Source organism: Eutrigla gurnardus (assembly GCF_963514095.1).
Source record: "Eutrigla gurnardus genome assembly, chromosome: 10".
In the NCBI taxonomy this organism is placed as follows: Eukaryota; Metazoa; Chordata; class Actinopteri; order Perciformes; family Triglidae; genus Eutrigla; species Eutrigla gurnardus.
Genome location: NC_139924.1, coordinates 10,741,180 through 10,762,579, shown reverse-complemented (window position 1 = coordinate 10,762,579; position 21,400 = coordinate 10,741,180). Strand labels below are relative to the sequence as shown.

General features: G+C 44.1%; 2 protein-coding genes across 3 annotated transcripts in view; both read right to left on the bottom strand.

Annotated features, from left to right (window-relative positions):
- ercc2 (excision repair cross-complementation group 2) overlaps positions 1-21,400 on the bottom strand; it is a 46,692-nt gene that overhangs the window by 15,946 nt on the left and 9,346 nt on the right. The window contains exons 3-15 of one of the 2 annotated variants that reach the window (XM_084018949.1): positions 21,056-21,133; positions 20,916-20,978; positions 20,585-20,698; positions 20,371-20,487; positions 19,453-19,569; positions 19,067-19,190; positions 18,443-18,539; positions 17,839-17,972; positions 17,530-17,698; positions 12,071-12,189; positions 11,766-11,835; positions 10,944-11,013; positions 7,522-7,931 (exon numbers count right to left, since the gene is read on the bottom strand). In XM_084018949.1, coding sequence (XP_083875075.1) covers positions 7,893-7,931; positions 10,944-11,013; positions 11,766-11,835; positions 12,071-12,189; positions 17,530-17,698; positions 17,839-17,972; positions 18,443-18,539; positions 19,067-19,190; positions 19,453-19,569; positions 20,371-20,487; positions 20,585-20,698; positions 20,916-20,978; positions 21,056-21,133 — 1,311 coding nt within the window. In that variant the 3' untranslated portion in view covers positions 7,522-7,892. Of the gene's footprint in view, positions 1-4,164; positions 4,265-4,568; positions 7,932-10,943; positions 11,014-11,765; positions 11,836-12,070; positions 12,190-17,529; positions 17,699-17,838; positions 17,973-18,442; positions 18,540-19,066; positions 19,191-19,452; positions 19,570-20,370; positions 20,488-20,584; positions 20,699-20,915; positions 20,979-21,055; positions 21,134-21,400 lie in introns of those variants that run through there. The other variant, XM_084018948.1, reaches the window with a different exon arrangement.
- Positions 15,175-17,511, bottom strand: LOC311019505 (uncharacterized protein). The gene is made up of 2 exons (XM_084018960.1): positions 16,948-17,511; positions 15,175-16,552 (listed from the first exon to the last, which is right to left on the bottom strand). The coding sequence occupies exons 1-2, from the start codon at positions 17,343-17,345 to the stop codon at positions 15,658-15,660; spliced, it is 1,293 nt and encodes a 430-aa protein (XP_083875086.1). The 5' UTR covers positions 17,346-17,511; the 3' UTR covers positions 15,175-15,657.

Genomic DNA, 21,400 nt, shown 5'->3' with positions numbered 1-21,400 from the left:
CTCTGTCTGAAACTGAAGAAGAGGAGAGTAGTCTTCTCTCTCTTCAAGAAGAAGATCCAGGACCCGCAGGCAGAGCTGCAAAGGATGAAGAAAGAAGAAAAGAAGAAGAAAGAAGAAAGCCAAGCAGGAGAAGGAGGAGAAAGAGCGGGAGGAGAAGCAGAAGAAGTCTATACTCCCTGTGTCTGTGTGGGTCTCCTGGTTACCAGGTTTCCCACTAAATCCCAAAAATATGCACTTTAGGGTTTTCTCCTGGCGCTCAGGTTTTCCCACAATGTATACATATATATAAAAATATATATGTATTAAAAAAAACACAAATTCCATTCCATCCAACAAAAATGACATTCCATTCAAGAGCGGGTCCGCCAGGGGGACACCCAAATCCTGCAACTCAGGAAATATAAGGAGGTTCTCTCTCAGCAGCTGACAGAGACAACAAACCAGCTGCTTAGCAGAGAGACTGAACTTCTGGCACGATGCGACGCTCTGGAAGCTGAGCTTCAGAAAGAGCTGGCTGCGAAAGAACGTAGCCAGGAGACTAACATCCAACTGATGGACGAGAAAAATGAGCTGGAAGCCAAGTTCCAAAAGGACCTAGCCATGTCACAGCAGCGCCTGGAGACAAGCATCAGCCTGCTGGAGGACCTGGTGGCTGAGAATGAGATAATGAACGACCAGCTCACAAAGGACCTGGCAGAAAAACAAAGCCATGTCACCAAAGAGGAAGGTTTGCAGACAGTCCATAAGGTTCTGGAAACAAAATTAAAAAAAGGAGCTGGCCAAGAACAACGAATTGGCGAGACAGCTACGAGAGGTGGAGGACAACAACAAAGATCTGGCTGAGAAGCAAGCAAGCAGCAAGAGCTTGGAGAAAGACCATCAACGGATGTGTGCTCTCGTCAAATCGATGGAGGAAGTCCTGGAAAATGAAGCATATCACATTGAGACCAAAGTCAAAGAGGTCCAGGACGACAACAAGGACCTGGAGAAGCTCTGTCTGAAACTGAAGAAGAGGGGAGTAGTCTTCTCTCTCTTCAAGAAGAAGATCCAGGACCCGCAGGCAGAGCTGCAAAGGATGAATAAAGAAGAAAATAAGAAGAAAGAAGAAAGCCAAGCAGGAGAAGGAGGAGAAAGAGCGGGAGGAGAAGCAGAAGAAGTCTATACTCCCTGTGTCCGTGTGGGTCTCCTGATAACCAGGTTTCCCACTAAATCCCAAAAATATGCACTTTAGGGTTTTCTCCTGGCGCTCAGGTTTTCCCACAATGTATACATATATATAAAAATATATGTATGTATTGAAAAAAAACACACAAAAATGACATTCCATTCAAGAGCGGGTCCGCCAGGGGGACACCCAAATCCTGCAACTCAGGAAACATAAGAAGGGTCTCTCTCAGCAGCTGACAGAGACCACAAACCAGCTCCTGAGAAAGAGACTGAACTCCTGATGAGCAGCCAAGCACTGCAGACACGATGCGACGCTCTAGAAGCTGAGCTACAGAAAGAGCTTCTGCTCTGGTATGAGCTTAAAGTGCTCATGAAGCGGTTTTGTGCACAGAGTGTGTGTGTGTGTGTGTGTGTGTGTGTGTGTGTGTGTGTGTGTGTGTGTGTGTGTGTGTGTGTGTGTGTGTGTGTGTGTGTGTGTGTTAGAGTTCTCAACGGGTCGGGTCGGCCCAACAAACCCGACGGGACCCGCGGGTTCGGGCCGGGTTCGGGTCGAAAATATAAGCAAGTGACTTGGGTCAGGTTGGACCTCGGGCTTAATTTTTTCCGCTCAGTGAAAAAAAAACATTGATTAATCATCGCTGCTGTTCACCGTAAAGAAAGTCTGGCTGCTGCGTGCAACGTGCATCATGGAGAGGGGCGGGGCAGACCTGACGCCGCTGCGTGCACGCCTTCAGCCTTCAGTTGTTTGTATGGTTTGTATTGTTAAAAGGCGTTGATTTGAATTCCCGTCCGCTGGTCATGATAATACGTGTATGAGGGGAAAAAAGGCCGGGGGGGTTCGGGCAGATAATTCATGTTGATGTGTCGGGTTACATCGGGTCCGGGCTTTATAAAGGCAGGAACACACCGGCCCAACCGTTGGACGTCTGAAGCGTTTGGGGAGGCTCGGACGAGGTCGGGAACACATATGTTTGGTGTGTACAGCTGCGTCGGAAGCTTTCGGAGCCGCTCGGACGTTGTCTGATCAGACTGAGCATGCGAAGTCTGAGGAGGTGGGCTGTTGGACGTCTGAGCCATTGGATACTCTGATTGGCGGTGTGCTAGCGAATCAGAGTATCACAATGGCGGTGTGTGGGCGGGGCGGAAGTGACGATGGTAAACTCCGTATTACTCGTTCCCTACTGAGACGACGTCTTCGTAAAATAATGAGCCCGAGAGCACACAACGCGAGTGTCACCCTAGCCAGAGTCATCTTTCCAGAAATGCCAAGTATTTAGTCCACAAAGGTCTTCTCGAGTCGAACGAATACTGAACCAAAACTGTGTGCATTGTTTTTATCTGCACTCTGCTCCCTCATTTCCTGTTTTCCTGTTTTGGAGTACTGGCACGAGACTAGCGCCACCCGCTGTTTAAGGAGGCTTATTGCATCTCGCGCAAGCGCAGAACGTACACGCTGCTGTGGTGTCGGAAGCACGTCGAAGCGGTGTGTACAACGCAACTTTTCTGCCAAGGTCCGGGTCGGGTCGGGTTGTAATTTTCAGGCCCGTTGAGAACTCTAGTGTGTGTGTGTGTGTGTGTGTGTGTGTGTGTGTGTGTGTGTGTGTGTGTGTGTGTGTGTGTGTGTGTGTGTGTCTGTCTGACACACAGGGTGCGTGTGAAGCGTCAGTGCAGTAGTACTGTGGTAGTAGTGCTTGTAGCTAGTGCATGTTGCATGTCGCTTCTACTTGCTTCCTTCTGCTTTCAGCTACGGCCACCGGCTAGCCTCCTTTGGGGGTGAAAAGAGGAGCAGAGTTTGTCTCCTCCTGCCGGTACATAGCCTCTCCACCACCAAGACTCCTACAGTGCCTCCTCGCGGCCACACACGGTTAACTGGGTACCTCACAGTCCCAGGCTAAACTGTAGGAGATCGACTGTAGATTGAAACCCAGATTTGTATTTATTTTGGACGCATTTATTGCATTTTAAAACTTTAAAACTTAACTTTAAATGTTAAATAAATGATTATTTTCATACCTTGAAAATAAAATGGGTACAAAATGTGAAGTATGTCTTCTTAACAAAGGAAACAATTGTCATGTCCATGATTAACATGCCTATCAGAATGTTCAGGGGTATTATGGGTAGGGCGGAGGAAGTGGTATTCTATTAAATATGCGTTCGGTAAGCAACAGACGTGTCTGTGTGTGGTCCATATTATTTAGATTCAATGACAACAACAATGAATTCATGTTTTATTGGGTTTCATATTTGGCCGGTTTGCATTTGAATAAATTTAAGTTTTCAGAGGAGTCCTCCATGGTGCAGGGAGCTCAGTGAACACATTCATCCTCAGCAGAGGTGGAAGGAGTACTCGGATCATAAAAGTACTAATACCACAAATCTGAAAATCATAGTCCTACATTCAAAATGTTACTAAAGGAAAAGTGAAAGAGTATTAGCATCAAAATATACTTATAGTTCAAAAAGTAAAAGCATTCATTATTACCAATATTATATGTATATATAGTATATACATATACTATATACATAAGCACACATAGTAGAAAATAAAAACAATTTAATTTGAACTCCACTCTTGACTCATGATTCATCAGTCACTGAGAGACAATAGCTACAATATTATCAGCTTGATGTTCTTGAAGTATGAAATTCTTATCAATTATTCACGATGTAGTGAAATGTTCCTCATCCATGATGCAACATTAAAGCAATGAACATATTCATTCATCACTCATTGTAATCCAATATACAGTATATTCCAAAGTGAAGCATTCTGCATGGGTACTTTAAGCATATTTGGATACTAACTAAGTAAAATTTTAAATGCAGGACTTTTACTTGTAACAGTATTTGTACACTACTCAAGTAAAAGATCGGAATACCTCCACCATATGTGCATGCTAGTTTAGTTTGACGTTTTGTTCTGCGTGTCTGTTGTACTCGCCTACACAGCTGCACTGTTTTAATGCCACTGAGAGCTACACAAACACCACCTACCTTGGCATCCAAAGTCCTCTTCAGCTCCAGCATGTAGGAGTACTGCTCGGGATAAATGTAATCATATGGAAAATACACCAACAGACCGTCGATGTTGAGCCTGGAATGAAATGGAAACTGAATTATGACACACCGTGTGCGTGTAACAGCACCGCAATGATGCTAACGCTAGCTAGCTTCGTATAGGAGCTAATCACGGAGTCTCCGTCTCTCACAGATGATAGCACGAACACTGACTTTTAGAGGATGCCCGGATGCCCAAACTGTAGCTGCCATTGTCAGGATATATCAACACATGCTAGTTAACTTATCCAGGCATCGTTAAACTGAATGCAATCACGCTAGCACCAACAATCCGTGTTGTCTGCAACAGTCGTCTTTTCTGCCCAAGTAGAAACACTCACTTCATGTTTGCAGATGTTGTAGAAGCCGCTCCTCTTCTGTGTCACTCACTTCCCATTTTTAGATTATAATTTATAACTTTGGTGTTTGGGAAAAGAAAACAAATGCGCCGAAGCCGGCTTCTTTTTCTTCTTCTTCTTCTGCTGAAGCTGCTGCGTTTTTCTCTTCTTCTATTGTATTAATTGGCGGCTGGCAAACCTGTTTAGAAATGCATTAGCGCCACCTACCGTCCTAGAGGGTGGAGCAACAGACGGTGCCGGGGAAAGAATATCCTTAGGTTGTTGTTTTTTTTTTAATCCAAATCAGTTTATATCTTTGCCTGCTGTACTCCTCAAGAGACCTGCCATTGAAAAGGCTGTTTTGCCTCCTCATTGCCTGAAGAAAGGGATTTCTCTAAGGTGAAGAATAAATGAATTGTAAATGAAGTGGTAGACATGTTTTAAAATAAATTTAAAAAACAAAATATTTTAAATAAAAAATGTCTTTTGACTTAATTAAAAAAATATCAAAATATATATTAATGATCAATTATTTCATCCATCCATTGTCTACCGCTTATCCTGTATTCAGGGTCACGGGGGGGCTGGAGCCGATCCCAGCTGTCATTGGGCGAAGGCAGGGTTCACCCTGGACAGGCCGCCAGTCTATCACAGGGCCAACATGTAGAGACAAACAACCATTCACTCTCACATTCACACCTACGGGACATTTAGAGTCACCAATGAACCTATCCCCATCCTGCATGTCTTTGGACTGTGGGAGGAAGCCGGAGAACCTGGAGAGAACCCACGCTTACACGGGGAGAACATGCAAACTCCACACAGAAGGAACCCGAACCCGACCTGGGAATCGAACCTGGGACCCTCTCGCTGTGAGGAGACAGTGCTACTCACTACACCACCGTGCAGCCCCTGATCAATTATTATCAATCACAATTATGTGTGTGTGTGTGTGTGTGTGTGTGTGTGTAGAATGGCCCATGACTACTCAGTTTTCTTTATAGGAATGTTTTATTCATACATTTACGATGATATACAGCATAAATGACATTTTGATAATAGGCTACTGTGATAATGCAGCGAGGCCGACAGTGAGCCACAACATGGACGAAGAGTGTTTTGAAAAAGACCAATATTTGAAAATGATCTACAAAGCAGCACATTTCTTACACTTAAAGCATTTTAACTAGAAGAATGAGCTCCTTCAGTTTGCCTGTGATCAAAAGACAGACTGAAATGTTGTGCTGCTGCTGTCATATGTTACACTAACGACCCTTTTAACTTGCATCTTCATCTCCAAGGAGAGAAGTTGTTCACATTTCATCTGGCTGTGGAGCATTACAGTAAACCAGTGAAGATATGCAGCCAGCCAAGATGAATTAGGACAGAATATGAATATACTATTTACGGTTGCAGTTCAGCTTAGTATGACTGAGAATGTGTAATGTGAACAACAGCTGAAGCTATAAGACATCATTCATTAGTAGCTGTGGTTTCCACGGTGGATAAGTGAGTCCCGGCAGCTCCTGGATTTTCTCCTGAGTCTCAACACGTTTAGAGCTGTCATAGTTGGCAATTTGTTAAACAGAAACAAGCAGAAAATTGTCCGCATAAGTCATATTAAGAGACAATGCGATGTGGGCAGTGGCAGGTATTTTGTCCCAAGAAGAGGACAACGTGTTTGTGATAACAAGTGTAGTTCGTTATCTTACAGTTTATGAGGTTCAGCTCTGATAAAGGCTCCTGAGGACCAGCCTGTTGCCTTGGTTGTTGTCATGTTAGGCGGTAACGTCCCAACACTTAAGTCTTAAGTCTTCCAATGAATTTCAAACTCAGCTTCTTCTCCACCCTCCATTCCTCCATCCTTTGTCCTCCTTTAGTGTCTTTGTAAAGTGTTTAAGGATTTATTAGACCATGTATACAAAATATCACATTCGTTCACAGCTCATTGCGGTCATCGTCCGTCTTGTAACGATCCATGATACTCAGGACGTCCTCCATGATAGATGGGCCCAGATCCAGGTTTAACCCCGCCATGGAGTCTGACCGCGACACCCCGGACGAGACCGCCAGACCAGCCGGATGGAAGGCACCACAGGGCGACTCACTGCGTTCACTCCTCAGATCCTCGTTGCTCAGGCCGGCATCAGAGTCCAGGCTGAGGCCCCGGCGTACGTCCAGGGGTCCGCAGGTTTCCGACATGGAGTCCTCAGAGGAGACCTCCGAGAAGGAGCCAGAGGAGGGGACGAGCCTGCGGATGGCGGGGGAGATGGAGATGTCGCGGCAGGGCTCTGATGCCAAACGGCCCTTCATGCCGTTCTCAAAGAGCAGGCTCTGGTTGTTTGTGTGACTGTAGCCGTTGGCTTGTTTGGGGCTTGGGTCTACAGGCTGCTGATGCTGCTGGAAGGGGTTTTGCTGAGAAGGCAGAGAAGGAGGGGAGGGGTCGTCCAGGTGGAGGCGTGGGGGTTTGGGTGGAGCCTGTTCGTGGGCGATGAACACAGGCATGGAGACGGTGGTCTTCAGCAGGCCGTTGGAGGTGTCCTGATAGTGGTAGCCGTTGTAGGCGTAGTTGTGTGAGTCCTGCCTGGCTGTGAAGTCGTCTTCCAGCTGTCTCTCTACGCTGTGCGAGCGTCCGTCCTGCATCCTGCTCAGAGCCGGCAGCATGTTCATCTTCCCCTGCAGGAAACCCACGTCCCCGAACATGTCGCCCTCCCCTTCGGGCCCCACGTGGGCGCTGTGGCGCACGTCCCCCAGCGGGGGGCTAATCATATCACCAGAGAGGACATCACGAAGCCTCAGCCTCTTTCCCTTCTTGGGGGTTGTAGTTTTTAAGTACATCGGCGTCTTTGCTGGCATTTTGCTTCTGACAGGTCGACGTGATGTGATTCAGAGGAAACTCTGAATGGAAAGTGTCCTCCGGCCCACTAACTGGGTAGCACCTCTGTATGTTTGAGTAGCAGTCGGTTTCTCAGCAAACGAAGCTGAACGCAAACAAACGGCTCAGCAAACTCGCAAAATAAGAAGCTCTTTTGCCTCCAAACTGAGAAATCCTGCTGCTTGTCCGAGTCAGTACACAAATATTTAGGTTGGTCAGTGTAGCGATAGCAACCCCGGGGGTGGTGCCTCACGCTGTCATGTGACTCGGGGGCCTTGAACTCAGATCAGCTCTGTGTGTCTCTCTCTCATATGCAGAAAAGCCATATCCAAGCAAACCCCGGGTCCTCTTCTCTTCAAAACGCACACCCACTCGTCTTTATCCCTCCTCCGACGGACGAGACGAAGGGATGAAGGATCTGATCGCCGGCGGCCCAGCTGTCTGCCGTCGGGTCACTTCTTCGGAGACTTCAGGAATGTGACACCAAAACCCTGAAGACGAAGAAGAGACAAAAAAAAAAAAGGCATCAGGAAGCGATGAAGAGAAAGGGAGGAAAGGCGAAGGGGGAGATAGATGGGGTAAAAGGGGAAGGGAGGAGGCAGGAGCCGGGGAAGAGAGGAATGAAAGGCGGAGGAGGAGATTTACAACCTTCTTTTCAGTGATGGCATAAGATGGAAAACACTCCGAGTGTTTGCTAAGAGGGGTCCGACTGCCCCGAGTTGTGTGAAAATGTGTGACTTGAGGACTCTATAGCCAGTCAGTCCATGAATCAGTGCAGAAAATTGGTCACACATTCCCCAAGGACCTCTCAGCCCGGTTAGTGGAAACACAAGTGGTCGGTTTCAAAAGCTTGCTGCTTCTGCATCAACTCGCCTGTTATCAGTGAAACATCTTAAACATCTCTTTCCTGAGACAACCACTGTGAATTATGGGACGACTGTTAGGTGTCGCCTGAGGGCCTTTGATAGTGAACTCTTTAAAGAAGTGTGCTGTTTTATGTTCAGGGTTCAGAGGTTTTGTCACAAAATTGGAAGAATGCAGCGCTCGCCTCTCCAAAGAGATAGCTGGACTTCTGTCGATGATGAAGATGTGCAATCATTGAGGAAGCATTTTGTCTGGAAAAACGTTTAAAAGAAACTTCATAAATCAAGTGACTTGGATGACAAATTATGGTCATTTAATCATCAATAGAGTCATTTTATTCGTATATAACGTTCAGACCTTGCCGTGGTAATTATGAATGCTGCGCCGATCAAAGTGCTCCTGATGAATAGTACATGAGCCCTAATCTGCAACACTGGTAATAACAGTGTATGTTCAGTCATCTTGTTTAACATTGAGATCAATGTGGTTGAAACCTCAACGCTTCTTCGATATCTAGGTTACGTCCCCCACTGGGCGTATGATTAATAGACGTTATGTTTCGGTATTTGCCTTTACATGGTTAGGTTTAGGAAAAAAGTAGAAAATGTTTAGCTTTTGGTGAAGATAAGAGATGGATGGTCATGGATGGATGGTCATTAAAGTATGGATTGAGTTTGCTTCTTGGACAAACATATTTTGCAATCAACCCTTCTGATCCAGATTGTCAATTAAAAGCTGTGAATATGAATATGATTGCAGATTAGTCCTTTAACTCTTTAAATGGGACACATGCTCAATTTCACATTCATATTTGTATTTTATGTTTTTACATGCATGCATGTTCAAAAGCACCTTATTTTTCTTGCAGTGTCTGTCTGAATGCACCTGTATTTGACCTCTGTCTGAAACACTTCTTTTAGCGCCTGTCTCTTTAAGATCTACCCTGAAAAAGGCCAGTCTGCTCCGATTGGTTTTCTAGAAAAATATGGTGGGCGGTATATTATAATTAGCCTCATGTGATATAGGAAGGGGAGGCAAGTCGGAATGACTTGTTGAATCACATATTTTCTGATCTTATTGCAATTTTGTGGGTTGGCAGGTGCTCCAGATATAGAAGTATTTGTACACAAGCACGGAAAAAGTGACTTTTTCATAAATGCCCCCTTTAAATATGAAAATATTTACCGTCTCCTTACACTCGCCTCCATCACCACAAGCCAAAGACATCCATCAACCACAAAGCAGAAGGAAAGAGTCTCAGAGATGAGATCTTATACAGCTCAGTATAATTTAACCCACGGAGTCATCTAATTACAAACAAAATCAATATTAATGCAGCACAAATCCAGGCAATAAAGTTGAACAAATGAATCAAACAACTGTCTTAACAAACTATCACATCTAACGAAGCGAAGCCGTGCACTGTCGGCGCCACAAAAAGGATGGAAACCAGTCAGAACTGTTGAAGAGACCGTTTCTGAAGATGGGCTCTTACGTTCATGTTTCCCTCCTCATCGCTCCATGTATGTTTGAGAGCACCGACGACATTCGTGCTTTGTTAGGTCTGTCCGCAAGACGATAGCAAATCACTTTTAAGATGCTTGTTTTCTGAATGGAGTCAGATCAATAAGAGCTAGCCTATGCTAACACTGTAGCACTTGATAAATAACACCATCTAGGCATAAATACGGCAGCAACCTTCGTTCGGTCTCTGTATGAAATGTAAGATACCATGAAAGAGTTCTGGGAGTATTTAAAGTGTAGAGCTGCTCCATAGACAACGAACTGTGAATTTTTTTTTTGATGATATTGAGAGAGGTTCTGAGTATATTTTATTGTCTACGGAGGAATGAAGCTCATGTGGGTTTTAAAAAAAGACCAAATCAGTCTCCCATTCATTGTCTATGGGGCAGATCCATATTTATACATGATTAAAGTTTGAGACTTACTGGTTTCTGGCTTTGATGGCCATGAGATTACCTACTCTTACTTTGGGTGTTGTTTAAGACACAATCAATGAAAAAAGTCATTTTACTGGCTTCAACAAATATTCAATCATCATTAAAAAGAAATACAAAGACATTAAATATTCAACTTATATCATTAGTTTTTTTTTTTTTTTTAAATACATGCAATTAGATATAACATAATATTGTTTCCACATCAACATTGTGATGAGTGCATGTGTGATAGTTACAACGCAAGACGTGCGATGACACAAATATTAGGTTGATATCTAGCTTCATATCCATACAACCAGTGGTTTATGAATACATTTTTGTAGTTGTGGGGGAACCTTTATGAGCCCTCCCTCCCCGGGCTCCATTTTTTTTGTTCTACCTACAATTGCCCTCATCCGCCCTCGTAATTATGTCACATGACATATATATTGCTGAAAAAATGCAACATCAGTTTTGTTCTAATATAGTGTAGCCCCAGTCTGACATTACATGAATGAAACTGCAGGATTATATTTCAGAAGGCGAGATGAAATGAAAAGTCTTCAATAAGAAATAGAGCTGCTATTATAACTTTGTTATCTGATGAAATTAAACAATATTAAACAAAAAAAAGGAAAACTTCTTTTTTTCCTGTGAGCTGAGCAGGGAAAGAAGGAAGAAGAGTGATAACTAACTCACCCCCGAGGTGATGATGACCGACTGAAATCTTTGAAACACAGGCTTGATGGTGATAGACGGGTCCATACAGCTGAGAGAGAAATCACAGATCAGTCACATGTTAGCCTCATTGTTTATACACACTGTAACCTAGAATCAGCTCATTAGAGCTTTAGTCAAGTTCATTTTATTTGTACTGCACACTTTCACAAGTCACACATTTGGTGGACTGAGAAAAGAAACGTTCTCAGCAGCTGAACATGTTGGTGAGAAGAAGGAAGGAAGTTTTGGTCCTAAATGTGAGAATTATTATGTTTTTTTGTTTACATTTAAAATGCTGATGATATTTCAGATCATGTTTGATGATGTTTTGTATAAAAGAGTCCATCAGTCACAGGAGACCTTTGCAAGCATAACGGAAATTCTTCTAAATACATATTTTAGGGGTCCAATATTGTAGAAAGTGAGAATTCCATCTTCTTGGATTCATATACAGGTCTAAGTTCTCTATAAATACAGTGAAAATATCAAAACGAGATTCACACAGTCAGGATTTAGAAACTGTGCCTTCAGACAAGCTGTCAGGGTGTGAACGAACTACAGTCACTGTTAGACGTGACACCAAACTTAGTTGACACACACACAGTGAGTCCCCGGCTGCAGTGACAGTATACATGCAGAAGAACAAAAACGCTGACTCATCACAGCAGACTGGGCTTAAAGCAACAGTTACACAGTTTCAGACAGATGGTGAATGTAGGCTTATTCAGACAAAATAAAATACATATGAAACTGAAAATAAGTAAATGTCCTTTAATCAATAATGATTGAATTCTACCCCACCTGAAGTGCAGCACGGGGTTGGTAATGGTTGGAGTTCTGTCTTCAAAAGGCTCAATGATGATGGTGAAACCTTCAGACAGACAAGAGAGAAATGCAAACTTAAGACTAAATATCAGTTGAAACAAAAGCTCACATCACCATGAAAATAACACTGTTGTACAGCAGCAGCAGTGACATCAACACATCTACATAACAAACCTCTGGGAGATGTCAGACATCTAAATCTCACTTTACCACACATCCTGCTTAAGTCATGGTTTCTAACGGTGTCTGGTTAATCAAAGATGTACAGACTGTTTGACTACCTTGGCTGTAGGTGCTGACCAGCGTAGCAAAGTTAGAAATGAGAGTAACGGCTGAGAAGTCTGCGATGTCGGCGATCTCCAGAGTTCGTAGTAATGACTGTAACCGTTCTGCACAAAACCTGGAGAGGAGAAAAGATGAGGGGGAGAAAATGTCTCCAACATAATGTATAAATCATCATTTGAGGCAACATCGCACGTGTTTGTCTTGAGACTTTGTCAGAGTGAACTTTTTGCATGACGTTTCATGTACAAAGCAGCAGAATTGGTTATTTCATTAGAGACAGCTGCGTCAGACCCAGACCGGTTCTTCCTATAAACTAACTGATGGGGGTTGATGCTGATTAGGGCTGTTCGATTTTGCCCAAAAATAAAATCCCAATTTTCTTCTCTCAAAATCCAATTTTCGATTGCGATTACGATTATTTTGTGAAATGACAAAAAGGCAAAGAAATTATTTCAAATATGCTGTTTTTTATTGAACATTTTGCAAATAATTTCCCGATTGGGATTTAAGTGCAAACCTTGCTTTTATTAAACAAAAATCCCTCAAGGGATTAATATAAAGAGAGGATAAATTAACTTTTGCCATCTGGCTTTGCTCCATGTTATCTTCTTGTAGACCTCTTGTAAACAAAAAAAACAATCCCTTTGGGATTAAGAGAAAAACCTCACTTTCACATGTATCTTAAGGTGTGTCCATTAAACAAAAATGAATGAATAAAGTGCAAAACTTTAACTTTACTTAAAATTATTTTCACCTTTTTAACATCGTCCTAACTACATGATCGCGATTACGATTTAAAATCGATTAATCGAACAGGCCTAACAGGGCGTACCCACCAAACGCGATGAAACTTCATCGCGCGACAAGATTACATGTAAAGTCAATGCAAATACGCGATTAGACGCTTCATCGCGCCGGGCGACGCGATGGACGCGATAGCGCGGCGCGATGGACGCGATGGACGCGAAAAATCGCTTCATCGCTTCATCGCGCCATCGCTCGAGTTGAAATAATTGAACTTTTGCGCCGAATTCGCGTGAAGACGCGCCGCGACAGCCTATCAGCGTTGAGATCGTCACCGACGTGCTGACGTACGGACGTCCTGGTGTTCCCTCGCTTTTTGCCGGCTTGCCGCTCCAGTGAAGAAGATGGAGGAGACACTGATAGTCGCCGTGACCGCTCACCCAGAGCTATATGATAGTTCCTGTCCCCTCTACAGGGACAGGAACAAAAAGGACCGGGCCTGGGTGAGCGTGAGCGAGGCGTGTGGGATACCTGGTAAGTTCTGTATCTGTCTGTTACTTGATTGCTTGTTAACTTGATCTGTTGACGTTTGCACTAGCATAGCCCCAGTTAGCATAGCTGGCTTTACCGGCATACTTGTCTGGTTCATGGTTCAACAGTTAAGTTAATTTAATTAATTAACGTTTAACGTGTGGTTTTTCAGTTGAAACATGTCTCTTTTTCACAGCCTCAACTAATCATCATTTTCAAAAGTTTTGTGGAGATTAGGTATTACTATGGCTAAACTGTATGATTTGAGTGTGTTTGTACAATGCTTTTTGACACTGAAATGACCGAGACAGTGAATACACCGTATGTACAAACAAAAGTAAATACAAAACTAATACATTCTTGTCAATAATACAGAAGAAGAATATCACGAGGACGAGGACGAGGCTGAGGAGGAACCTGCTGTCTCTCCCCCGGCTCCCCCGGCTCCTGGTTCTCCACCTGCTGCTGTCCCTGTTGCTGCCCCTGCTCCTTCAGTGGCGAGACCACAGATTGGTATGTACATGACAAATGTTGGCATGTATTTTTTTTTATGGTACAAGTATAGTCTTTGCATGTTCTTTCACTATGACAAGACAATGTTGTGATTGCCTTTCATGTTTGACTTGAGTTTTTATCTGTTGCCTGATCATTGCCTGACACACGCATGCGCACATACACACACACACACATTTATTGGATGCAGTATAATATAATATGGTGTTTCTATGATATACAGGGAGGAAGAAAACGCAGAAGAGGGCGAGGGAGGATGAGGAGAGCAGGCATCGCCAAATTCAGACCCTGCTCCTAGAGGCCCTGCGGGCCCAGCCACCTCAGCCTGCTCCCCCTGCACCCCAACCTCCCCGCACCGAGGATCAATTATTCCTCGATAGCCTGGCTCCTTCCCTGGAGAGATTGGAGCCCCAAGTCAAGGCCTACGTTAAATTCCAAATTCATAAACTAATTTATGAAGCTAGCACAGTTGTGCTCAATTTGGACAGTGCCGAGTAGCTTATTAGCTAATGGGCAACAATGTCTGCAGGGAACGACCAGGCTATCGAGGAATATTGACCTCAAATATGTGTCCCTGAGGCTCTTCCTTTTTTTTTTTTTTTTGTGTTAAATTATTAATTATATTTTTTTTATATTGTTTTTTTATTATATATTTTTTTATATATATAAAAATGTAAATATTTGTAAATAAATTTGTTTTCTTAAAAGCGAATTACCTTTGCTGTCTTTCATCTTCTCTCACCAGACAATTATCATCAGACTTCAGATATGTATGTGTATATATTTGTTGCACACCTTCCACATTTTATACTGTAAATTTAGCTTCCAGCTCTGCAGAGCTTATTAAGATAAAGTAAACAAAAGAATGTAATTTGAAGGGATTTTTCATATTAACATTAAATGTTTAAATATACAGTTAAGACAGCAAGAAATTATGATTTGATGAGGAATCCACTGCCTCACTATCAACAATCAGTAGTGTTTTCCAAAACTCTTTTTCAGGGAACTCACTTGAAAGACAAACCATCATAACCTAGTTCACAATTTGAAGGGTGAATTTGTGTGTTTATGAAAATTCCTGACCAGTTAAAAGTCCAAAACTGCAGGAGGTCAGCCGTTCAACCTGGATCTGTCTTTGGTAAGATGCTGGAAACATCGAAGTTAGAAAGCAAAGAAAGTATTTCTTAATCTGTGCAATAGTACAGTTTAATGTGAGTTTTCGGTCTACACAGAGGTCACTAATCAATAATCAGGCAGATGCAGAAGCTGCAGGACAATTTTTTATTGATACATGTGCAAAGGGTTCCTGGATGAAGGAGGGGAGTGCTGGAGATGGCGAGTGGATCTGGTAGATAGAGATGAGTGGCTGCGAATGATTGTGGGACAAACTTCAGAGGCATCCTGCCCACTGCTGCTGTGCAGGAGACTGGGATGAGGAGGGTTGCGATGTTTCTGCAATGACAACTGACATCAGAGAACGAAGCAGAATTAAGTTTTGACAGCCACAATGTAATTGGTTGAAAGATAACTTTGTCGCGAATTAATAAGGTATCTCATTGTTTTTATTCAACTCATCATAAAATAATATACACATTTAAATACTTCTATAGCTATTATAACATAATCTATAATACATCTACTTTAAATGCACTGGATATAGTGCATAAAGTATACTGTGCTTATATACATGCATTCATTTCATTTTATTTGTGTCAGTATAGTGATACTGCAGGACATATGCTCTTTAGTATGTGTGGGTGGCTCTTAAAAGAGCCGTTGGAGGAGTGCTCGTGCACTACATGTCAGCCTGCCACTGGACTGCTCCCTCTGCGGAGAAGTAGGCCGCAAAGGTCTCCCGCACCGTGATGGCCTCTCGTCCAGAGTTGTTGGCTGCAACTCTGCCCAGACCTGGCAGCGGCTCCACGTCACCACCTGGGACGATGCTCCTCACCGCAGGCGTAGGGGTCGTCTTCCGCAGGAAGTTGTGGAGCACACATGTTGCCTTGACGCACCTCTCGGCAACATCTGGCTGGACCTCCAGAGCACGCCGGTACAGCCGCCACTGAGATGCCAGGATCCCGAAGGCACACTCAACCACCAGCCGTGCCCGGGACAGGCGGTAATTGAACACCCGTCGGTCTCTGGCAAGGGTGCGCCCAGGGAACGGCCTCATGAGGTTCCTCCGGAGCGGAAAAGCCTCATCAGCCACAAAGACGTGTGGCTGGGGTCCCCTGTGGTCAGCTCCGGGCAGCAGACGGTCAGCAGGCAGCTGGAGGGTGCCAGAACGAAGGGCCTGACCAAAGGCAGAGTTGGCCAGGATGCCACCGTCGCTGGTCCTCCCGTAGCCCCCGACATCTATCACCCGGAAGCAGTAGCTGGCATCCACCACAGCCAAGAGGACGATAGAAAATGTCCCCTTGTAGTTAAAAAACTGGGAGCCAGAGTTGTCAGGGGCCTGAATCCTGACGTGCTTCCCATCCACAGCACCGCAGCAGAGAGGAAAGTTCCACCGCTCCTCAAACCCCTCTGCGATGGACCTCCACTCCTCCGTGGTGGGCACAGCCATGAACTCCCCCACAAGGCAGTCCCAAATGGCGGAGACCACATCTGGCACGATCCTGGACACACTGGAGACGCCAACGCGGAAGCTGTTGGCGATCGTCCGGTAGGAATCACCAGTGGCCAGGAATCTGCAGCATAGAAAACATTCAATTTAATCTGTGCCCTACAGTGTTGCACAATGATAGATTGCCACAATATTTATATATTATATTATATTATATATTGCCCATAATCAAAGTTGGGGGGCGCACGCGCGCGCGCACACACACACACACACACACACACACACACACACACACACACACACATACATACATACATACATATCAATCCCAGCTCTTTCACACACACACAGATCTTTTTTTTTAGCGATTGTTTATCACTGGGGCTTATGGCCGGCTATGAAGCACCAGTTCTGGGCAGAGCAGCAGCTAAACCTCCCGGTCCTGTACCGGTCGGAGTCTTGCTAACTACAGTGAATATTGATTGATTGAATTTGACAAACCGATAAACTTAAACTCACCGGAGACAGATGGAAAGGCGCTCCGCAGCTGGAATGGAGCGCCGATAGTTGGTATCCAGGCGGGAGATCCTGGCACCAACCCTGGTTAGCAGGTCTTCAAACTGGGCAACAGTCAGCCTGAAGTACCGCTGGAACCGGCCGTCGTCCAGGCGCAGCTCCTGCAGGAGACGGTGGAACTCGCCGAGCTCACGCCGCCTCCGTAGGGTAGCATGCACCCAGAACCGACGTCGGCGCCTAGCCCGCAGACGAAGCTGGGAACTTCTCCAGAGTAGATACAGTGCAGCGATGGTGGTTATCTCAGCCATGATCGACGAGAGAATGAAATGGCGGAAGAAATGTTGTTGTTTTGGGCGGGCTCGTCGCGCGACGCGATGCCGCGATGAGGCGTTTTTTGGCATATTGGACCGGCGTCAAAACTGGAGCGTCTAGCGCGACGCAATTTCATTTGTCGCGCGATTAAATCGCGTTCATCGCGTTTGGTGGGTACGCCCTGTTGCTGATAGTGACCTTCTAATTGATGGACAAATGTATTGTGGGTGAGGTCTGCCTAAGTTTTAATGCGTTTTGGAAGCAGACACTGACCTGAGAGGCTTGCGATCGATGCAGACTTTGTCGAAGATGTCTTTGAGGAACTGCGGGGTGCTCTCCTGTACGACATGTTGGACCCTTAGACGGGACTTCAGATACTCCAGGAAACGTTTCATGAAACCAACAAAGTGCTCCGCTGTGCGAATAGTACCAGGGACCGCCTCTGAGAGAGCGAGAGCCCACACGAGAGAGAAGAAAACCTCAATGTCAACTTGGTGGAGACTCAGTGTTTTTGTCTGTTATTCTATTCTAAACTCAGTCAAAGTACGTTGAATAAAAAATGAATCAACTCGACGGTCGTACCTCGCAGAATTTCATCTGGTAACACGGGATTTGCAAGGTAGACGTCTGTCTCCCTGGCAACATTGGCTTCCTTCAGCCCCTCCACCAAACGCCTGTACTCCATATTGAGTTTGGCAGCATCCGTCTCTTTTATCCTATCAGACAGAAGGGGAGGCGGGGCAGAGATGACAACAGGAAGTTGATGCATGACATGCAGAAATCCCTCTCCCTGAGAGAAACTCTCCAGCAGGTTCTGGGTCCACCCCGGGACCTTTTACCAGTTAAACATGCTTGGAAAAGCTCAAGCATCTGGATCAGAAGCCTGAACCGTGTTAACTGGCTCCTGTGAAGGAGCAGCGTCTCTACTGCAAACTCCACCGGACGTCTGAATGAATGTTTGTGAATGACTTAGATTAGATGACATCCTGATGTGCAGGCGGCTCCTCTGCCATCAGTGTATGAATGTGCGTGAATGTAAATGTAGACTGAATGCAAATCTCCTATGTGGTAAAAATGCCTTAAAGTGTTTCCTTAACTCAGGAAACATTAAGGGATTCTGTGCAACTTGCTTAAGTTAGTCCCTCAGCTAAGAAGAAAGTCAGCCTCAACCGTCAGACAGGCTAACTTTTGGATGGTGTTCTGAAGAGTGTCCACGTTGTTCTGGCAGCGGTCGAGTGTTCGTCTGGTGATGTTCACACTCATGGAGTCGATGCACACGTTGTCTGAGGAGACAACGGGATGAAAAGATAAGAGGAAGAAGAAACAACAAAGCTCTTTTCAAGAGTCACCTTCATGTTCACTCATGTTACAGTGATATAATTAGCAGAAAATATAAAATAATGTCAGATTTGTGTAAATATTGGCTCATCTAACCTATATGCAGTGTGGTCTCCGATTTACTGTTACTGGTTTCTACATAATTTCTTTATGAATAATTTTTGACAGAAAAAGATGTGCTCAACTGTAAATAATAATAATTATCTACATTTCTTCTACATTGTCTGTGTTCAGTTGCTTAAACGCATCACTTTTCACAGAACTGATGATGGAAGTAGCTACTGCAAACATTTACAATAAAATTGTTAAAAACATGATGACAATATGGACAACAGCTGTGCAGTTTTGTGCAAAATGTCCTCCATCATGTGCATTCATGTCTTTGTCACGGCCTCGGAGCCGGAATATTTCAACTGTTATGTAATAAATTAATTTGAGTGCACTAAACCTTAATATGACAACGTCTCCTCACCAATATTGTGAGCCTCGTCAAACACCACTACAGAGTTCTTGGCCAGCTCTTTGGACACCAGGTCAGCTATCTTGGGGTCCAGCAGGTAGTGGTAACTGTACACCACGATGTTGGCATGCAGGATCTGAGAGGAAATAAAGACGGGAAACGGGACACAGCTAAGAGACGCGATACCAACCTTTATTAATCATCTTGAAATATTATCACATTATTTCAGTAAAGAGTAATGGTGCAAAGAGCAGTCGCCAAATGTTCCACATTTAAATACTTTGTAAAAGTAAAACTGCTGGGTTCCCATTACAGGAAAATGATCCACCTTTGTTTGAAGCTTAGCCAACTACAAATCAATCCAGGCTACACGTTGCATTTTGTGTAGTGCAACGTACCGAGTAGCGTGCCAGATAATACGGACACCAGCCTTTCCTCCTGCCGAAGTCCTTCAGGTCGTCAAGGTTGTAAACACCAGGAGGAAGAGGGACCTGTCGGCCGACTGCATCAAACTCCTACAGACACAAACCAGAACAAGAGCAGACGTCGTCACGAGAGCTGCACACATATTTGTGCAGCGTTCACTAAAGCCGACAACAAAACAAGCTAGATGACATTAACTGTGGTCGGACTAAGAGGCAATTTGGTGAGAATCCTGAATGCATCAAACGTGTGAACGTGTAACAGACTCTGCATATTTTACTCTAAAGAGAAAGATAAGAGGGTGGTAACATCCTCTGAAATACAAAACCTGCTGGTGGGTTTGAAAAGCATATTGTATCATTTTAAAAAACAAAACAACAAAAGTTGTTTATCAAAGTCAGAAACTGAAATTATCGTCAGATTTCCAACTTTTTTCCCCCAAAAAAAGGTCCTGTAAAGAAGATTCAACCATGCACTCCTCAGTGCAACAGGGAAGACATGAGCAACATGGAGCATTTCAAACAGAAAGACAGAGCAGAGGAAGGGAACTCAAGGGAATATGTCGTGTTTGACCCTTTCTCTGTCTCTTGTCTCTCAATGGAGCAGTTCAGCGGAACAGATGAAGTTGATGTTAAATTACTTGTGATTTCTTGTAATGTTTTTGGTCATATCCACATGCATTCAATACAAGTCATTTTGGATAAAAGCTTCAGCTATATAACTGTAGTTATACGCCAACTTACCTAAAAAAATAAGGTTAATCCACTCAGTGTGTGGACAAAATGTACTAAATGTGGTATTTGTCATACTATGTTTATGATCAAAGTCCCTCAACCCGTCTCCGTCCAGAGAAACAGCTGGTCTGACTTGGTAGAACTCTGGTGATTTCTTACCTCATAGAAGCGACACACAGGCAGGTCTGGGTCACTGTGGTGTTGTGCACGAATGTACGATGCTGTCAGACTGTGGCACTTCCCGTCAACCTCCTTACCAAAACGCAGAGCGCTCACCTGGATAGAAGCAGACAAAGCATCCATTTAATCCTTTAGACCGAGTTTCAAGTGACATTCACAGAATAAACTCAATATAAGACTCGGCTGTTCGTACCTCCGGGTGGATGCAGAGGTTTTTTCTGGAGGAAAGGGCCAGAGCCAGGAAGTTGTTGCTCTCTCCAGTTTGCTTGGAATAAAACTCCATCAACTTCCTCAACTCCTCCACAACCTGATCATACAGCAGATCAAATATACGATGCAAGTTCTGATGATTTTTAACACATCTTCTAAATACCACTGTTTTACTGTTGTGTGTACTATTTTTAACTTTAAACATTTCTGAGCTGTAGATAAAGTTAGACATGATAAACTGTTGATACCGGGATTAAACCTCTGAATCACTTTTCACTTTGTGCCGAGCGTGATTTTATTTGCCATTTACGCACCTTCTGTATTTCAGGAACTGTTCTGGAGCAGTATATCAGCTTGGTCACTTCCAAAGGGAAGGCCTGAGAGGAAGAGAACCCAATATATCAAGGTGTGTGTTTGCTATTAGCTGGCAGGAAGCCTGAAGAGCTGAACTCACCTTTTGGTAGGCGACAATGAGAGACAGCAGAGAGATGGTCTTCCCTGTTCCTGATGGCATCTCCAGGACTCCATGACCCTGAACAGAAACAGTGTGAGATGACAACAAAGCACTAGGGATGTAACGGTATGAAAACTTAACCTCACGGTTATTGTGACCAAATTTATCACGTTTTTCTGTATTATCGCGGTATTTTTAAGTGTGTTCAAAATGTTCGGAAAGCACTGATAGGCTGACACAAACTGAAATAGCTTCAAAAAGTGTTACAGTGTTTATTATATTTCAAAAGCATTTAAACAGCTTATTTGTCAGAAATAATTTCCAGTAGTGCAGGTTTATATACAA

What these genes read in the sequence shown, in the direction of transcription:
- LOC311019505 (XM_084018960.1), bottom strand. Translation starts at nt 17,345, where the DNA reads ATGCCAAAAAACGCCTCATCGCGGCATCGCGTCGCGCGACGAGCCCGC. An exon ending in CGCCTTTCCATCTGTCTCCG is followed by an intron (nt 16,553 to 16,947) that starts GTGAGTTTAAGT and finishes TCTATGCTGCAG; the next exon opens with ATTCCTGGCCACTGGTGATT.